This window comes from Corythoichthys intestinalis, chromosome 15 (genome assembly GCF_030265065.1).
Source record: "Corythoichthys intestinalis isolate RoL2023-P3 chromosome 15, ASM3026506v1, whole genome shotgun sequence".
NCBI lineage: Eukaryota > Metazoa > Chordata > Actinopteri > Syngnathiformes > Syngnathidae > Corythoichthys > Corythoichthys intestinalis.
Window position 1 is genome coordinate 11,727,604 of NC_080409.1, and position 15,710 is coordinate 11,743,313.

General features: G+C 38.8%; 1 protein-coding gene across 2 annotated transcripts in view; it reads left to right on the forward strand.

The window, feature by feature from the left end:
- The window catches only part of slc35f4 (solute carrier family 35 member F4), a 72,013-nt gene that overhangs the window by 52,973 nt on the left and 3,330 nt on the right, over window positions 1-15,710 (forward strand). For both annotated transcript variants that reach the window (XM_057860467.1, XM_057860468.1), the window contains exons 2-6: window positions 9,002-9,302; window positions 9,493-9,712; window positions 9,783-9,908; window positions 9,987-10,179; window positions 13,185-13,274. In XM_057860467.1, the coding sequence (XP_057716450.1) occupies window positions 9,002-9,302; window positions 9,493-9,712; window positions 9,783-9,908; window positions 9,987-10,179; window positions 13,185-13,274 (930 nt within the window). The remainder of the gene's footprint in view (window positions 1-9,001; window positions 9,303-9,492; window positions 9,713-9,782; window positions 9,909-9,986; window positions 10,180-13,184; window positions 13,275-15,710) is intronic.

Here is a 15,710-nt window from a genome sequence, read left to right on the forward strand (position 1 = left end):
TCATTGTTTATTTGTGATTTATTATTGTTATTTACGTGTTTATTTGTACTTTAATAAATGATTTGAGTGTTCCAATATGTTTTTTGTGAATTGATAAGCGTCAACAAAAATTTCATTGCTAAATTAGTAAAAAAAAATAAAATAAAAAAATATTTAATTATTAGATTAGTCGACTAATCGTAAGAATAGTCGGCTGACTAATCGGGAGAAAATTAGTCGTTTGGGACAGCCCTAGTAAAGACAATCACCACCGCCGCCGTGTGTGACATGAGTCGGGGTAGTTTTGTGTGATTTTTTTGTTTTTCGAAAGGCGAGGAAGAGACTTGGAAGAACTGCTCGGTTCGGTTCAGCATGTCGTCTAGCTCTCACTCCTCCTGTTTTGTTTACGTGCTTTCCTCCGTCTCCAAAGCCGGGGCAGGGAAATGACAAAAGCCAGACTAACTCTGGTGGCATAAAATAACATTAGGGAGGTTTAAGTCGGCAGTTTTGACCATGGTGCAGTCATTTAGCCCTGTCGTACTGAATGAATGCATTTTTAATATTTCATATTCCATTTAGCACAAGACCGTTGTTTGCCATGACCATGCAATTTATTTAGCAATTGGGGAAAAAAAATACTTGGATAAAAAAAATATCCTGTGGAAATATTGGAGTAGAGCGATAAGAGCAAAGATGACATTTTGCTGCTCCCTCTCACATTTTCCCCATTCTGAATTTTCCTACTCTATTGGGCTGAGTTGTAAATCAGCTGAAATCGTTACCCTGCCGACGTCATCACCCAGATGGCGGCGTCAGAGCGCCATAACGACAGTAGTAGGTAAACGGCAGATGGAAAGATTCATTTCTCGTCATCTGCACTTTGCCAAATTGTTGTATATACGTAGTCAAATCGTCTCAAAGTATGATTTTAATTCACACAATAATGCTATTTAAGGTTTTTTTTTTTTGGTGTTACATAGGCCTGAGCGATATTGGAAAAAAACTATCATTGAGATTTTTGGGAGGTTTGCAATATATTGAGATATTATATTGCGATATTTAAACTAGAAGAATTTTCAAACAGATAACTTGAAAAGCTCTGTTTGTGATAGGCCTGAACGATATTAGAAAAAAATTAACGTTGCGATATATATTGCCAAGGCTCCACACTTACTTTTTGGATTGGTTGCATTGGTTGCACCTGCACAAAATGTAGGCGCACCCACATTTTCATCACCTTTAACACCAAAACCAACCCACGCAGGCATAAGATGAACACGCAAACTCTACACAGGAAGGTCGGAGCGAATTACATCCACGACCCCAGAACTGAGGTGGACGTGTTAACCACGTTCCCATTGTGCCGCCAATGTGAATTATTTTTAAACAAGAATAATGTAGAAAAATGCTTGTCTTTATTCAATTCTTCATTGAGTGAGTCCACTCAAATTCACTCACACTTTGATGCTTACGCTGCCGAGAACAGCCTCTCACTTACACAATGAATGATTTGGCACAGCACACTTCAGACTGGGCTACAAGTTTAACAATGATTAACACATTTGTGCCTCAGGTCGTAGAGCTACCGAGGCTTCACCGGCCAGATCAAAGCTGCAAACCTGTCAATCCACGTTAATGTTAAGTACCAAACGCCAGCTGCACTGGTGACCAAGAAAAAGAGTTTGGTGGCACTGCTTAGGAGGAAGGAGAGTGCGAGGCTGTGGCGCTGTACGAGCACGAAGCAGAAAAACATGAAAATGTTTTTTTTAATTAAAACCCCGATCCTTTTCACCTGATTCCGATTCTCTGAAAGATGGCGCAATCGGCCCGATTTCCGATCACGTGATCGGCTCGGGGCATCCCAAATTTATATAATGCCATTTAATCCAGGCTGGATGTATATAAAAGAGATCCAGGATCTGTACACTTGCTGCTTTTATGAAGTAAAAAAAAACAGTTTACATGTTTAAAAAAAAAAAAAAAAAAACAGTTGCAAGGCCTGCGATGTGACTATTACGCATACGCATATTGCGATGGCGATGTTTAAACGATATATTGTGCAGGCCTAGTGTCACACACACTTTACTGGAAAGTTTTTGGTCAAAAATTGCAACGGAATGCAATGCAATGAAATTACGTTTTTGGTTGTACCAATTTAGAATTTTGCAGGTTTGCTTTGGCAATCAATGGGAGTGAATGGAAATGTTTTTGTGCCATTGAAAATGAATGGGAAATTTTCGCCATTAGAAATATATGGAAAGGTTTTTGGCAAAAACCGTATACAACTTTTGTGCCCCTCAGCTTTTTGATTTTTTTTTTTTTTGTTATGTAATGGATGTGATTTGGACAAAGACTGTAGGACATGCAGTGTTTTGAAATGCCCCTTTTTTCCACAAAAACCTGCGTTTTTGGGCGAACGGTCAGATTTGTGCATGTCAAACAAAAGAGCCTGCGTCGCACAGGGATACCGGTCGTTTTGATGTTTGAACGTTGTCAGTGGGTCAAACAGTTTTGGCTGGGGAGAAAGGGCAAAGAAAAACTACAAAATGCAATTTCTGGAGAAATTGCGATGGTAACTTGATTTGGGGTCATGGAGGTAAATTGCCATCAATGGCATGGACGTACATGGTTGTTAATGGTGTCAAGGGTCACAGTTTAATTTTTTGGTCAAAAATCGCAACCACCAATAGAGATATTTTTTTAGCTGTGCCAATATGGAATTTTGCAGGTTTTTGCATTGGCAGTCAAAGGAAAAGAATGGATTTTTTTTTTGGTGCCATTGAAAACGAATGCAAAATGTTGGCCGTTAGTTGAACTTGGAATTAAGAATCATAAGGCATTTTCAATGACAGATTACTAAAACACGCTTTCATGCATTTTCGTATTAAGTGCAGAGGTGGGTAGAGTGGCCAAAATTTTGACTCAAGTAAGAGTAGCGTTACTTCTAAATAATATCTCTCAAGTAAAAGTAGTCATCTAAAAATCTACTCAAGTAGTGGTAAAGACGTGTTTGTTGAAAGGAATACTCAAGTAATCAGTGAAATTGAGAGTAACTGCTTACAATGACTGATTTTTTTTTTTTTTTTTTTAATTGTGTATTTTTTTTTTTTATCAGCACAACTTCATCTATATGAACTGTTATTATTATACTGTACTATAAACTATCACAGTGATGACTTGCTATATCGCGTTTCAAACTTCGATCTCTCAGTCTATTGGGGATTTTTTTCAATTAAAAAATACGGTGTTTTATTTAAGAATGTTAAGATCTATGCATGTATACATGTACAATACAGTGGTACCTCGACACACGATCTTTATGACATCCAACGTAAAATTTGAATCGCCATTTGTTACTACATCCGACGACATGCTCTAAATAAGACGACATGACAGCGCCGCAGACGGACGCACGGCGAATTTTCATATGAGAGAAATCAACACAGGTTCCAAGAAGGTTGGTGCAGGTGGTGAAAAAGAAAAAGGGATGACGCTTTCCATTGAAATTAAGATGAAAATGATAGAAAAATATGAGCGCGGGGTGCGATCTTGACGTCCCTCCTCCAACCTCCGTTCGCCAGTCTTTATACAGTAAGTTGAGGTGACAATTATTATTGTGGTAACATCGCCAAAGAAATCGCCAGCTTTGTCAGGTTTTTTTCGTTTCTTTCAGAACTTGTGCAACACAACACACCTACTGTCCCTCGCAGATGACAGCAACAACAAAAAATGTAAAGAGAAAGTAAAATCTCAACCGCATCTTTCTCTGTCTGTCACGTCAGCCACACGGTGTGTTCTGGTACAGCATACAAAACATGTCGGCCACATTAGAACCTAATTCGTTAGACTATTACTGGAATTATTATTATTTTATTATTCCGGTTTCTACTAATAATTTGCTTTGCTATGTTTAATTGCCCTTTGTAATAGTACCAGCAGTATTTATTAAGGATTTAGTTTAGCTTTTCAAGCTGTGGAACAAATTAATGAAATTATAATGTATTCTTATGGGAAAATCCTGCTCGACATATAACCATTTCAACTTACAAAGTCCTGGAACGAATTAACTTTGTATGTAGAGGTACCACTGTATATACAGTATATCTCATATCATAATTATTACATTTGCTGTGCTTGAAAACAATTTATTAAAATATACATATAAGGTTTTGTTCTGAATAAATAAATGGAACACACCCAAAAAACTAAACAAAACAAACAAACAAATGCAAATAAGGTCCGCCTCTACTTCGCGGATTTTTGATTTTCACTCCGTGTGGGTGTGTGGGTGGGGATCTGGGGGGAGTTTGCGCCTCCATTAACCACGAAAAACAAGGTTTCACTGTTCATGACCATATTAGGCCAAAAAGATACCATTAAATCAACGAATTCGGACCAGAACAAAACTATGAAAAAAATCACTCATCCCAAGAGCATGAGTGCCCTCTAGAGGAGAAAAAACATTGTTACCTCTGATTGTTATAATACATTCATGTAGTTGTTGTTGCGACGGCTAATTGGTGAAACTGAGACCACTATCGCCATCTCTGGCAAGAATAAAGTCACTATGTAGAAAGAGGAAAAATGTAATGACTCTAGTGTGTCCCAAAGTAGCGGACTAAGAGTAGTGTTCCTTCTTCACAAATCTACTCAAGTAAAAGTAAAAAGTATGGCTTGGTAAAACTACTCTAAAAAGTACATTTTTCTCAAAAAGTTACTCAAGTAAATGTAACAGAGTAAATGTAACACATTACTGCCCACCTCTGATTAAGTTTCATAGATGGTGACACTGATGGATAACTAAACATGTATGCAAAGTGTCCCTGTGGACAAAATGGTCAAATCCAGTTTACTAGCCCAAACGTACTCTACGTTATCACCTGAAGCAAATGAACAAACATGAGTCCCAAGACCTCATCAAAAGTGTGGCTGCCTCAATGAGCTATAAAAGCTTCAAGCCCAGAATGTGACTGTGACATCACACGAGGTGTTATGCTTCCTTATTATTCCATCATCTACAAGCAGAAACTTATTTTCTAACCATACATTTTCATTCCGCTTGCTTGTGCTCAACTTTCATCGATTAAAAAGTCCATCAATACAGTAATGAGTACTGAGATGCTGTGCTATGCTAGAAAGGCAATACTAGCAGCCGTGCCTCTCGTGCTGAGCAAGCAAAGAGAGCTTGGCAGCAGGCAGCACAAGTCTTTGATATTCCTGCCTTGGTGTAAATTGATCACTGCATGCTGATAGGAAAGAACGTATGAAGCACTGTGAAAGTCTTATTCCAAAATTTAGTGGCTGCAGTCTATTTTGACGCAATTAGCACTCAATTGTAGCAGTGGCAGTCATTCAGTCTAGTTAATGTCAAGACAGGCACTTTTCCGTGTTATTATAATTTCAGATGTAGACAGTGACAGTGGCGCAACAAATGTGAACAAGGCCCGGGTGCAATGAGGATAAACGGGCACCCGCAGGTGAACGCCAATTTCCGGGCAGTTACAGATCAATCAATCGATTTTGTGTTACTCAAGAATGTCCCCAAATTTGGGCTGCAACTAACGATTATTTTTATAATTGATTAATCGGGCGATTATTTAAACGATTAATTGATTCATCGGTTCAATGTCACTTTAATGTCACAATATAACTTGTTGTTTTAGGCATGTTGTAAGTAACAATGACGATGAAAATTGATGACTATTTCCTTCAAAAATAATATTTTATAACTACTGTTTTAAGGACATAAAGCTTGTTTAAGTTTTTAATAAAGGTTCGAGTAGAAAATATAAAAGTAATCCCTCAGTACACAAATGATCAGGCAAGTCCTGTTCATTCAAATAAAAAAGCACTGCATGTTGACATTTTTTCTCTTGTAGACAAGGTGCTGGTATAATTTATGTCAAAGACTTATTTATTTTCTTTAAACAACAAAATGGAATGAGGAGGCAGACTGTAATGAATCATTGTATTCTTTTTTTTTTAATCAATCAGTTGTTCATAAATATAATCCAATAATTAATTAATAAATAATTTCAAAGCACACTCTCTTGTATGACAATTTAGTTTGAATGGAAGTTTGTGTTGAGACTAAGCTGTTATATGAATGTGTTTATGTGTGTGGTTTCTTTATTTAAAAAAAAAAAAAAAAAAAGAGAGAGACAACTTTACTCCCTACCAATAACTCAAGTTCTAATCTGCTTCTACAAAACAATACAAACGGACACTTAAGACACCGATTAGCATCATTGCTAACTACAGTAGCTTCGAGCTCCATGCAAAGTAGTAACGTCTCATCAACAAACAATACAACAACAATAGGCTTCACTTACTCACCTCTGAAAGAGGCACACTGGATCTAACAACAATCTAACGCTCGACATTTCGTAATATTGATTCAGGAACCTAACTTCAGTGTAAGAGTGAACTATTTTTCTCTTGCTGTAATCACTGGCGCGCACACACAGCCTCATATTACACACAAACAAGGACCCAAACGGGACTGCTCATAGCTGCTGCCAAAAAACGATTATCAAATTCGTTGGCAACTAATTTATTAATCAATTTAATTGATTAGTTGCTGCAGCCTTAACCCAAATTAATAAGAAATGACTCAAAAACCACAGGAAGTAATCTATAAATGTCCTAAAATGAGCAGGAAGTGACTTGTAAATGCCCACACAAGACTGGCTGTGAATGCTGTGGCTTCCAAGGTTTCCCCAAGGATTTTTTGAAGCTGTGGTGGTGGTGGGCTGCGTAGGAGTCGGACAACCCAAGCATGTTGTTCCACGGCGAATTTTTTTCATTTAATGACAAAAAAGATTTCTTTTTAAATACCATTTATTTATTTGACCATAACAAAGATCTATTTGCAAGGTTTGCATCCTGTCTAAGAACATTTGATTTTCCTGGACAAAAAAACAAAACAAAAAAAAAAAAAGGGGGGGGGGGGGGGGGGTCAGCAATAGGTGGTCCATTTATAGTCAATGTGAGGCATGAACACCTACACTAACTATGAATATGTTGGTGCTATCGTTAGCTAGTTGTATTTTTAAATTAAGAACATTCTGACAAATACGTTTTTTTGAGTTTAAATATACAAACGTTTTGCATAATATAAGCCACCTTAACCATGTTAAGCTTATTTTCAGCTATTTTTCTTATTTCAAAAAATCTGAGTAAAATTTACTTGAAACACTGGCAGATAATTTCACTGATTTCTAGTAGATATACAATGAAAAAAAGGGATTTTTTTTTTTTTTCAGTTTTAAGGAGGTGGGTTTTTGCAATGCATATGTATTGGTTCAAGTGATACACCGTTTGATTCAAACCTTTGTTTTCAAAAACTACTAAAGAAACACTTCAAAAACTTGCAGATCAGACTTTCAGTAGCAAAATTAGTGGTGCATTTCACAACAATTACGTTTTACGTTACTTACAGCAGGCTGCTGGCTCCCTCCCATGTAACATAATTCTGTACTGTGAGAGTTGCGTGTGTGTGTGTTGGGGTCAAGTCATCAGCCAATCAAACGTGCGTATGAGGAAAAAAAACATGGAATGGCACATTCAGCAAGTGAAAAAGGGGTGAATGTAAGTGTGAAAATAATGAAAATAATTCACTTAATAATGGTAGGGTCAATTCTATCATTACAACATTTGGGAAGACAATCTAAATGACCTGTATAACTGAACACATTATCTCATGCAAATGAGGTAGCCTAAAAGTTGCTGGGGACAATTTGAGCCTGCTGAAAAGTTAGTAGTGTTTTGTCCCTACCGTACCTATGTAAACCTACGCCCTTGGAGCTAATACCTTCGGAACTGAAGGGCACCTGGCACGTTCCGAAATATTTAAATAGCCTCAGACACTAATTAAATATTTCAGAACGTGACGTGATAATGGTCCTTTTTGTAAGCGGACCCTCGTCCTCAGGAATTTTATATCTCCAAAATACTGTACTTCAAAACACTCATCTGAAATTACAACCTGGGACGTCAGCGCTGAACAAATGCTATGCTAGGTCGTGATGATTCCGGTCAAAGACCCGCTATAAAGATCTTAAACGTTACGTCAATGTCAATATCACCGTTATTTTCACAGGCTTAAACCAAAGGTACATTCATTAACTTCAAATGCCTTTCTGTGGATTTATCTCCCCACTTCCATCTCCGCTCCGATGTATTCATTCAGGCGCAAAATTAATGCGCTTTTCAAAATTAAGCGTGTAAAGAAACAATTTGTATTTGACGTGTTATTTCAGACGAATTATGGCAAATAGTGCAGAAAAAATGAGCTTCACGTATTCATTTAGACGTCATGTTAAATTATACAAATTATAAATTAGGAATCTTTAAATCTTGGAGAAAAAAAATCTCATTTGCAAGGTGTGGTGGCTTTTATTTTGGTGTGGCGGTGCACCACGATCTTGTATATGCAGGGGAAACCATGGCTACAGTGACAGTGACGGCGCTAGACGCCCAATCCAGTCAAAATGAATTGGATAATCTAGCGACGTCAATGACAGCCAGTGAGCCAACGTATTCTAATTGATTTAAGTGTTACGATACATCACCTTTTCGATATGTTGTCACAACACTACTCTAAACACTGTATTCCAGCTCCACACATCATCTTACCTTTCTGTTTGACCGTCCCCTCACCCAATCATGCCCCCTTTATGCCAGCGAACCAGAGGCTTTTATAACACTTAAACACTATTTTACAGCTTCGCGCATCATCTTACCGTTCTATTTTACCCTTATTTTGTCCAACCACGCCCTCTTTACACCCTCAAAAAGGGTCTCCCGGATGCCGCCACACCCCCCTAAGCTCTGCCTGTGGACAGGGACAGTCTGTGGGCACTGACCTATCAATCTAATAACTGTGGAAAATGAAAATAGGTCATGAAAATGTAGTTTAAAATTGCTTTTTGTTTTGCATTGCGGAATCATATGTCTAGGTATATCCTTGCCAATTTACCTGAGTGATATTTAAGAAAACCTGTGTTTGTCTTTTGTTTAGGAGAGGACGATTTGGAGTCTCACGCCGAGACACCTGGTAGTGAAACAAGTGTGGAAAGCCAGTCGTACCAGACATGCACCAGCATAGTTTTGAAGGTGCTCGCTGGCCTGCTGATGGTGCTGTGCATCTCCTCCTCCTGGGTGGGTACCACTCAGGTGGTCAAGCTGACCTTCCGGTCATTCTCCTGTCCTTTCTTCATATCGTGGTTCAGCAGCAACTGGAACATCCTCTTTTTTCCTATTTATTACTCTGGACATGTGGTGACCACAAGGGAGAAACAGACACCCATTCAAAAATTCAGGTAATAAGTCAATCTGTCCATCCATTCCTATAAACAAAGACAGACTACAGTCAATTAAAAGCAAATACAGACAAAAAAAAAAAAACATTCACACTGTGATTCTCACCATTATTTACCGCGTGTATCAAAGTAAGGCTAGACAATCAGTACCTCATGGGCAAACCTTTCAGAGATAACCTCTTTCCGACAGAGAGTGCAGTAAGCTCTTTGGCGAAGATGGGATGACTCTGAAGCTTTTTGTAAAGAGAACTGCCCCTTTCTCCATCCTGTGGACGCTGACCAACTACTTATACCTTTTGGCCTTGAAGAAACTGACCGCCACTGATGTCTCCGCCCTTTACTGCTGCCACAAAGCCTTTGTCTTTCTCCTCTCCTGGATAGTCCTCAAAGATCGCTTCATGGGTGTCCGGGTAGGAACATTTCAATTCTTGCTCAGGAAAACCAGCAGATCCACTTTTCATTAATGGACCCTTCCCTTAGATTGTTGCTGCCATCATGGCCATCACAGGAATCGTTATGATGGCATACGCTGACGGTTTCCATGGTGATTCCTTTGTCGGGGTGGCACTTGCTGTCGGCTCAGCTTCAACTTCAGCTCTTTATAAGGTAAACACAACAAAACAAGAGTGTTAAGCTAAAAGTTTATATTAACTATGACGACTACGCTGTCTTTTTGCAATCCAGGTGCTGTTTAAGATGTTCCTGGGAAGTGCCAATCTTGGCGAAGTGGCCCATTTCCTTTCCACCATGGGTTTCTTCAACCTTATCTTCATCTCCTGTGTGCCCCTCATCCTCTATTATACCAAAGTAGAGCAATGGGGCTCCCTCTCCTCATTGCCTTGGGGGTACATGTGTGGTCTGGCAGGACTGTGGTTAGGTGAGAATACAAATACAGGGATGAGGGATTAAAACGGGTCGGAAACCTATGTCTCACAAGCCATATGGCTCTTTTGATGTGTGCATCTGGCCTTCTGCCAACCCGTCTTCTTAAATGTGGAACAACGTGGCACGCTTGACATGAACGAGCTGTGAGGACATGATCATGCATTCCCACATTGATCTTTGAAACTTCAAATTTATGTGGCAATAATATGCTTCAAGTCAGTGCCCGGCCGATAATCTCTCATCTCTATATCGGTAAACATGAAACTAAATTTTGACCTGCTTGAGAACAGGCTGGCAAAATGAGAAGAAATCTGAACAGGAATTTGCTTACCACTAGGGTTGGGCATCGTTTGAATTTGAACGGTTCCGGTTCCGTTCCCGATTCCACGAAAGGGTCACCCAAAAAAAATGCAGTTAATATTAATTTCTTAACTCCTCAATTATTTTTTACATTATGTGAACTTTCAATTAAGTATGAATTTCTCGCAGAGCTATTTTTAACTTGTGTAGATATATATATATATATATATATTTATATATACACAGTATATATATATATCAATCAGTCTTTGAACTTCAATATGATGAAGTTTCTTTCCACAGGAGTGCACTTTCACAAAGAGGTTTATTTTTCAAAATCTCACGGAGAAAACATTTACACATATTCTTTTGCCCATGTTTTAGAGTGTCTTATGCTGCAGGCATTTTTATATGTTATTGAGCTCCCACTAATGGACTAACCTAGTGCAGAATGTCAAACAAAAAAACAACTTATATAAAACCCAGTCCAGATTAGCAGTGGGTACAATATAAAAATCAATAAAATAATTTTAAAAAGTACAATATAAGAGGAAAATGATTATGTCTGCCTTCTCAGGCAGTAAGCGTGAGCGTTCTGGACAGATAGTGTCTCCTGCAGTGGAAACACACATTCAATGGGTGTAGATGAAGCTTGAACGCATAAATATGAGAAAACGAGAAAAAGTCGCAAATATTACGTAGAGGTAAGGTAGCTGTGAGCCGCTACGCACTTTACATGCATGTACCTTAGCTGGGAGCTACGAAGAAGCATTAGTATGAATTCTCCAATTGATTATAATTTGATGTAGATGAGGTAAAATAATAAGGATTTCCTTATTTGTAAAACAGATTCTAAAGCAAAAGATGCTTTTAATACTGCTGATTTTAACAGAGGCAGCAACGCGCTACGTAAAGTACGTAGCTGCTTATATAGCTACAATAGCCTGATGCAATAATACAAATTATTCTCATACTATTTCATCCATCCATCATCTACCGCTTATTCCGGGGTCGGGTCGTGGGGGCAGCAGAAGATTATTATTATTACTGCTTTACTTACCTGGTTCTTCCTGGGTAGAGGACCGGCGCAGCATGTCAAATACGCGGCACTCAGCTATGGACTACTCGGCACTTGTATTCCATGAAGCGGGAAGTATTTAATCATATTGGTCGTGCAGCCACCTTTGCATGATATTGCTGTGTTGCAAATGTTGCACTGAGCTGACTGGTAGGTTTTCTTTGTGAAGTTGAGCCAAACTTTTGAGCACCGTCCCACTATGTCCATTGTTAAAATCAAGTTGCAATGCACAAACACACGCTTCATGTGGCTTCTTCTTCGTGGTGTTCGGCAGCTATTTTTTTCCGATGGGCGGTCAGGGCATAGAAACATGGAATCGTAATTTAAAAATTCGAACTGTTCCGGGAGAATCTGAGTGTTTGTCCCGGATCCCATCGATGCTCGATGCCCAACCCTACTTACAACCAGTGTTGTAATAACGGCGTTAGAATATAACGGCGTTACTAACGGCGTTATTTTTTTCAGTCTTGAGTAATCTAATTAATTACTTTTCTCATCTTGGCAACGCTGTTACCGTTACTGAGGATGGAAAGGCGTGCGTTACTATGCGTTACTATATTAGTTGAATGACGTGAGAAAAGTCTGAGGGAGACGGACTCACCGAGACGACAGAGCAGAGCAGGAGTGGGGAGGGGGCAAAAAAGTTGTGACGCCGAGCAAACGCGATGCTAGATGCCTCCAATGATACCTGACTGTAGCCGATAGCCTACAAACTACGCCCACATGGTATGGTAGATATGGTAGATACCACACATATATAGAACTAGATGCGGAATGACAGACACGGCGGCGTTAACAACATGTACAGTATAGGAACTAGATGCGTTAGTAAACAGCCGCCATCTTAAAGCAGTAAACTTCTTAGGAAGGCTCTGTTGTAGAGAACCTTCCAAGCGAACCTTACTAACTTTTTATCTGAAATACTCCTAAATCGGCAAAATCTTGACTTGAATCTATATTTAAATGATGAAACAGTCAAAAGTGTCAAAAGTAGACAGAAGGGAACTAATGCAATGATGGAACCAATTTTAACAACTTTTAATGGTTGATTCAGGGTAAAGGGTAAATTAGGGTAAAGAACTGGGCTAGGGCCAATTGTCCCAAAAACCTTTTAAACTTCACATAATGTGACCTGTTTTTGTTGTTGTTTTTTTTAAACAAAACATGAAAATTATCACCAGTTACTTTGCCAAGTAACTAATTACTCCTACATTCAGGTAACTGAGTTACTAATGCAATTACTTTTTGGGAGAAGTAATTTGTAACTGCAATCAATTACTTTTTTAAAGTAAGATTAACAACACTGCATACAACAGATATTAGCTTGTTAGCTTAGGTACGTCGGTTTTGAATTTGAAAGAAATTGCTTCATTATCTCATTCTGAAGGGTTTGGGGAATGCACATGTGAAACTCCTAGGGTCTGGTACCTTTAGCAAGGTTAAGAACTACTGGTGGTCCGTAGGCTATAAGTCGCCCAATGGATGTATTCACCCTAAAACAAGCATGTGCTTATCATATTTGGTGCTTAAGCTTTATAAACAACCTTACAGATACAGTATACTACATGAATGTCATCTACAGCGGAAATGCAAAATATGTGTTTTTTTGTCTCTTGCAGTGTTCAACATTCTGGTTCATGTTGGCGTGGTATTGACATACCCCATTCTCATCTCCATAGGAACTCTACTCAGTGTACCTGGAAATGCAGGTGAATTCATGTCATTTTGAATATATAATTAAAATATAACCCTCAATTTAGTGAACACTATTCCAAATGATGTTGGATTAATATCGACATTTGAGTTTTTCAGGGGCAGTTTGTGCAAATGTAATTTTGCTGCATCTTTAGATCACTGATATCAATTGAGTTATGATCATTAGTTCTTCCAAGAAGCTGAATTAAAAGAACAACTGAAAAAGGTTGTTTTTCATTGATTGTGTTGTTGTGCCTGCACTTGACTGTGTCAGGTACTAAAGGTTTACTTCAGCTCTTTCATACTGGAAATCTCAGTGCAATAATGATGAAAAACATCACATGGCTGTGAGTCAAGTTTCAAGTCAAACAGTCCAAGTGTCCACATTTGTGAACATCCACCTCATTGTCATAAATATAAACCTACTGTACCATTAGGAAACATATTTAGAAACCCTCTACTCTAGAAACACAATCACCAGTGAAACACAGCCTCAAAATACAAGCATTATCAAGGGTCAGGTTTCCATAGCAACACTAAATGGCTAAAAACATGATAGCCCACATGAAGATCGGTGAGTTACACTGAAATTCCAGGGCTGCAGCGCACAAAGGTACAGCAGCTCAGGCAAGGTTTTGAGTTGAACATTTGGGGGGGGCGGGGTTCCAACTGAAGCATCGCCTGCATCAAAAAATACATACTAAATAAAGGCAATCAGCACAGGCTGCTTGTGCCACTCGGGTAGAGAGCATGGCTGCCAGGTCCCTGACTCGGCCTGAGCCCGATCAATTAACTTGATTTGCAGGCCCGTGCCCAAAATAACCCGAAATGTTATGTTTTATTTGTAGGCCCGAGTCCGAAAACTCCTCGAAATGTTATGTTTTATATGTGAGGACTCAGGAGAAGAAGAAAATGCGGGGATGCAATGCGTGGTTGTGTTTTGTGTGATCACATTTGTGACAATGCCTGTGCACAATGACAATAAATTGAAGCCAGTCTTTTGTAACGAATTTTACAGTTAAACAAGACTGTAAGTTGCATATTCAATAAACATTCATATCTTTTATATTTGTGTGTCTGTTCTATCAGGCGGATAGTGAATTTGATATTTATTTTAATCTGTTCGAGTTGGCAGAAAAAAAAACGCATGTTTTCTCAATGTTTAAATACCGTATTGGCCCAAATATAAGACGGCCCTGATTATAAGACGGCCCCCTCTTTTTCAAGACTCAAGTTTGAAAAAAGACTTTTTGAACACCAAATTAATTTTTATACAGAAAATAATTACAGTACATCTGAAACAAATGATTATAACAATATATTTGAGAGAAAAAGCATGTTATTTCTCCTCATTCAAATCTTATTATCTGAACATTTAAATATGTAAACTAAAGTGCAATCACATTCGTAAATGAATGGCTTCTGGTTTTTGAAATGTAAATAAACCAATCTATTGTGATAAAACAACAAAATTGCAATAACTGCATGAACCATCAAAGTGAAGTCCAACTGTAACTGTAGTCTTGAAACAAATCTGAATAATCAAAAACATTGCAATAAAATAATGCTAACTGGTTAAACCTGAGAGTAGCTGAGATCTGTCATGACAGAACATCGCTTCAATGATATCTGGCGTCATCTAGCGTTGTGAATGGGTATCTCGTCTAGACCGTGAATATAAGACGAACCCTACGTTTTCAGTCTTATTTCAATGCAAAAAACACTGTCTTATATTCGGGCCAATACGGTAGTCTACATATTTGTATAATTATTATAAATGCATTTACACAACGAAATAACGCTGGAAAAGTTTGTTAAATATATTTCTCGTTTGAGAGCAAAGCTCCGCATTCGTTTACATTCAGCAAAGCCAACACTGGTTTCTGTATAGAATTTTCAACAATCAATTAGAAGCCTTTCCATACCCCACTCCTACCACTTTCCGAATCGCACGGCACACAGTGTTGTTACTCAGATATTCAGCATCACCGATGGAATACATATATTGTCCGCTGGCGGGTTACGTTAGGGACGTCCCCCTCGATCAGCTGGCACAGGTAACGAATTCCCTCAGCTGAAAACCTATATCTTTCATGGAGAACATCGTCCGGGGATCTAAATGCCCGTGCCCTCCAAAGAGACCCTCACAATCCGCGCGCCAATGTTGTACGGGTCGTCCAGGTACGCTGTCATTGTCAAGCGGACACGTCCGTGGAGGAGTACTGTTTAAATAGAGCGTGGATAATCGGAAAGGTGAGGTTAAGCAAGATCTAACTCTGAGATGATCAGGTTTGATGTGGCGTGCATTGCCATGGCAACATTACCTGGTTTCAACGTATTCACCTTTCGTAGTCCTGGTTAGCCAGGAAGGTAGGCTGCACGTGATGAAGTTACTCTCGAAGTTACACTGCTAAGCCAGAAAACCGGCTTCGTAGTACAGGCCACTGTGG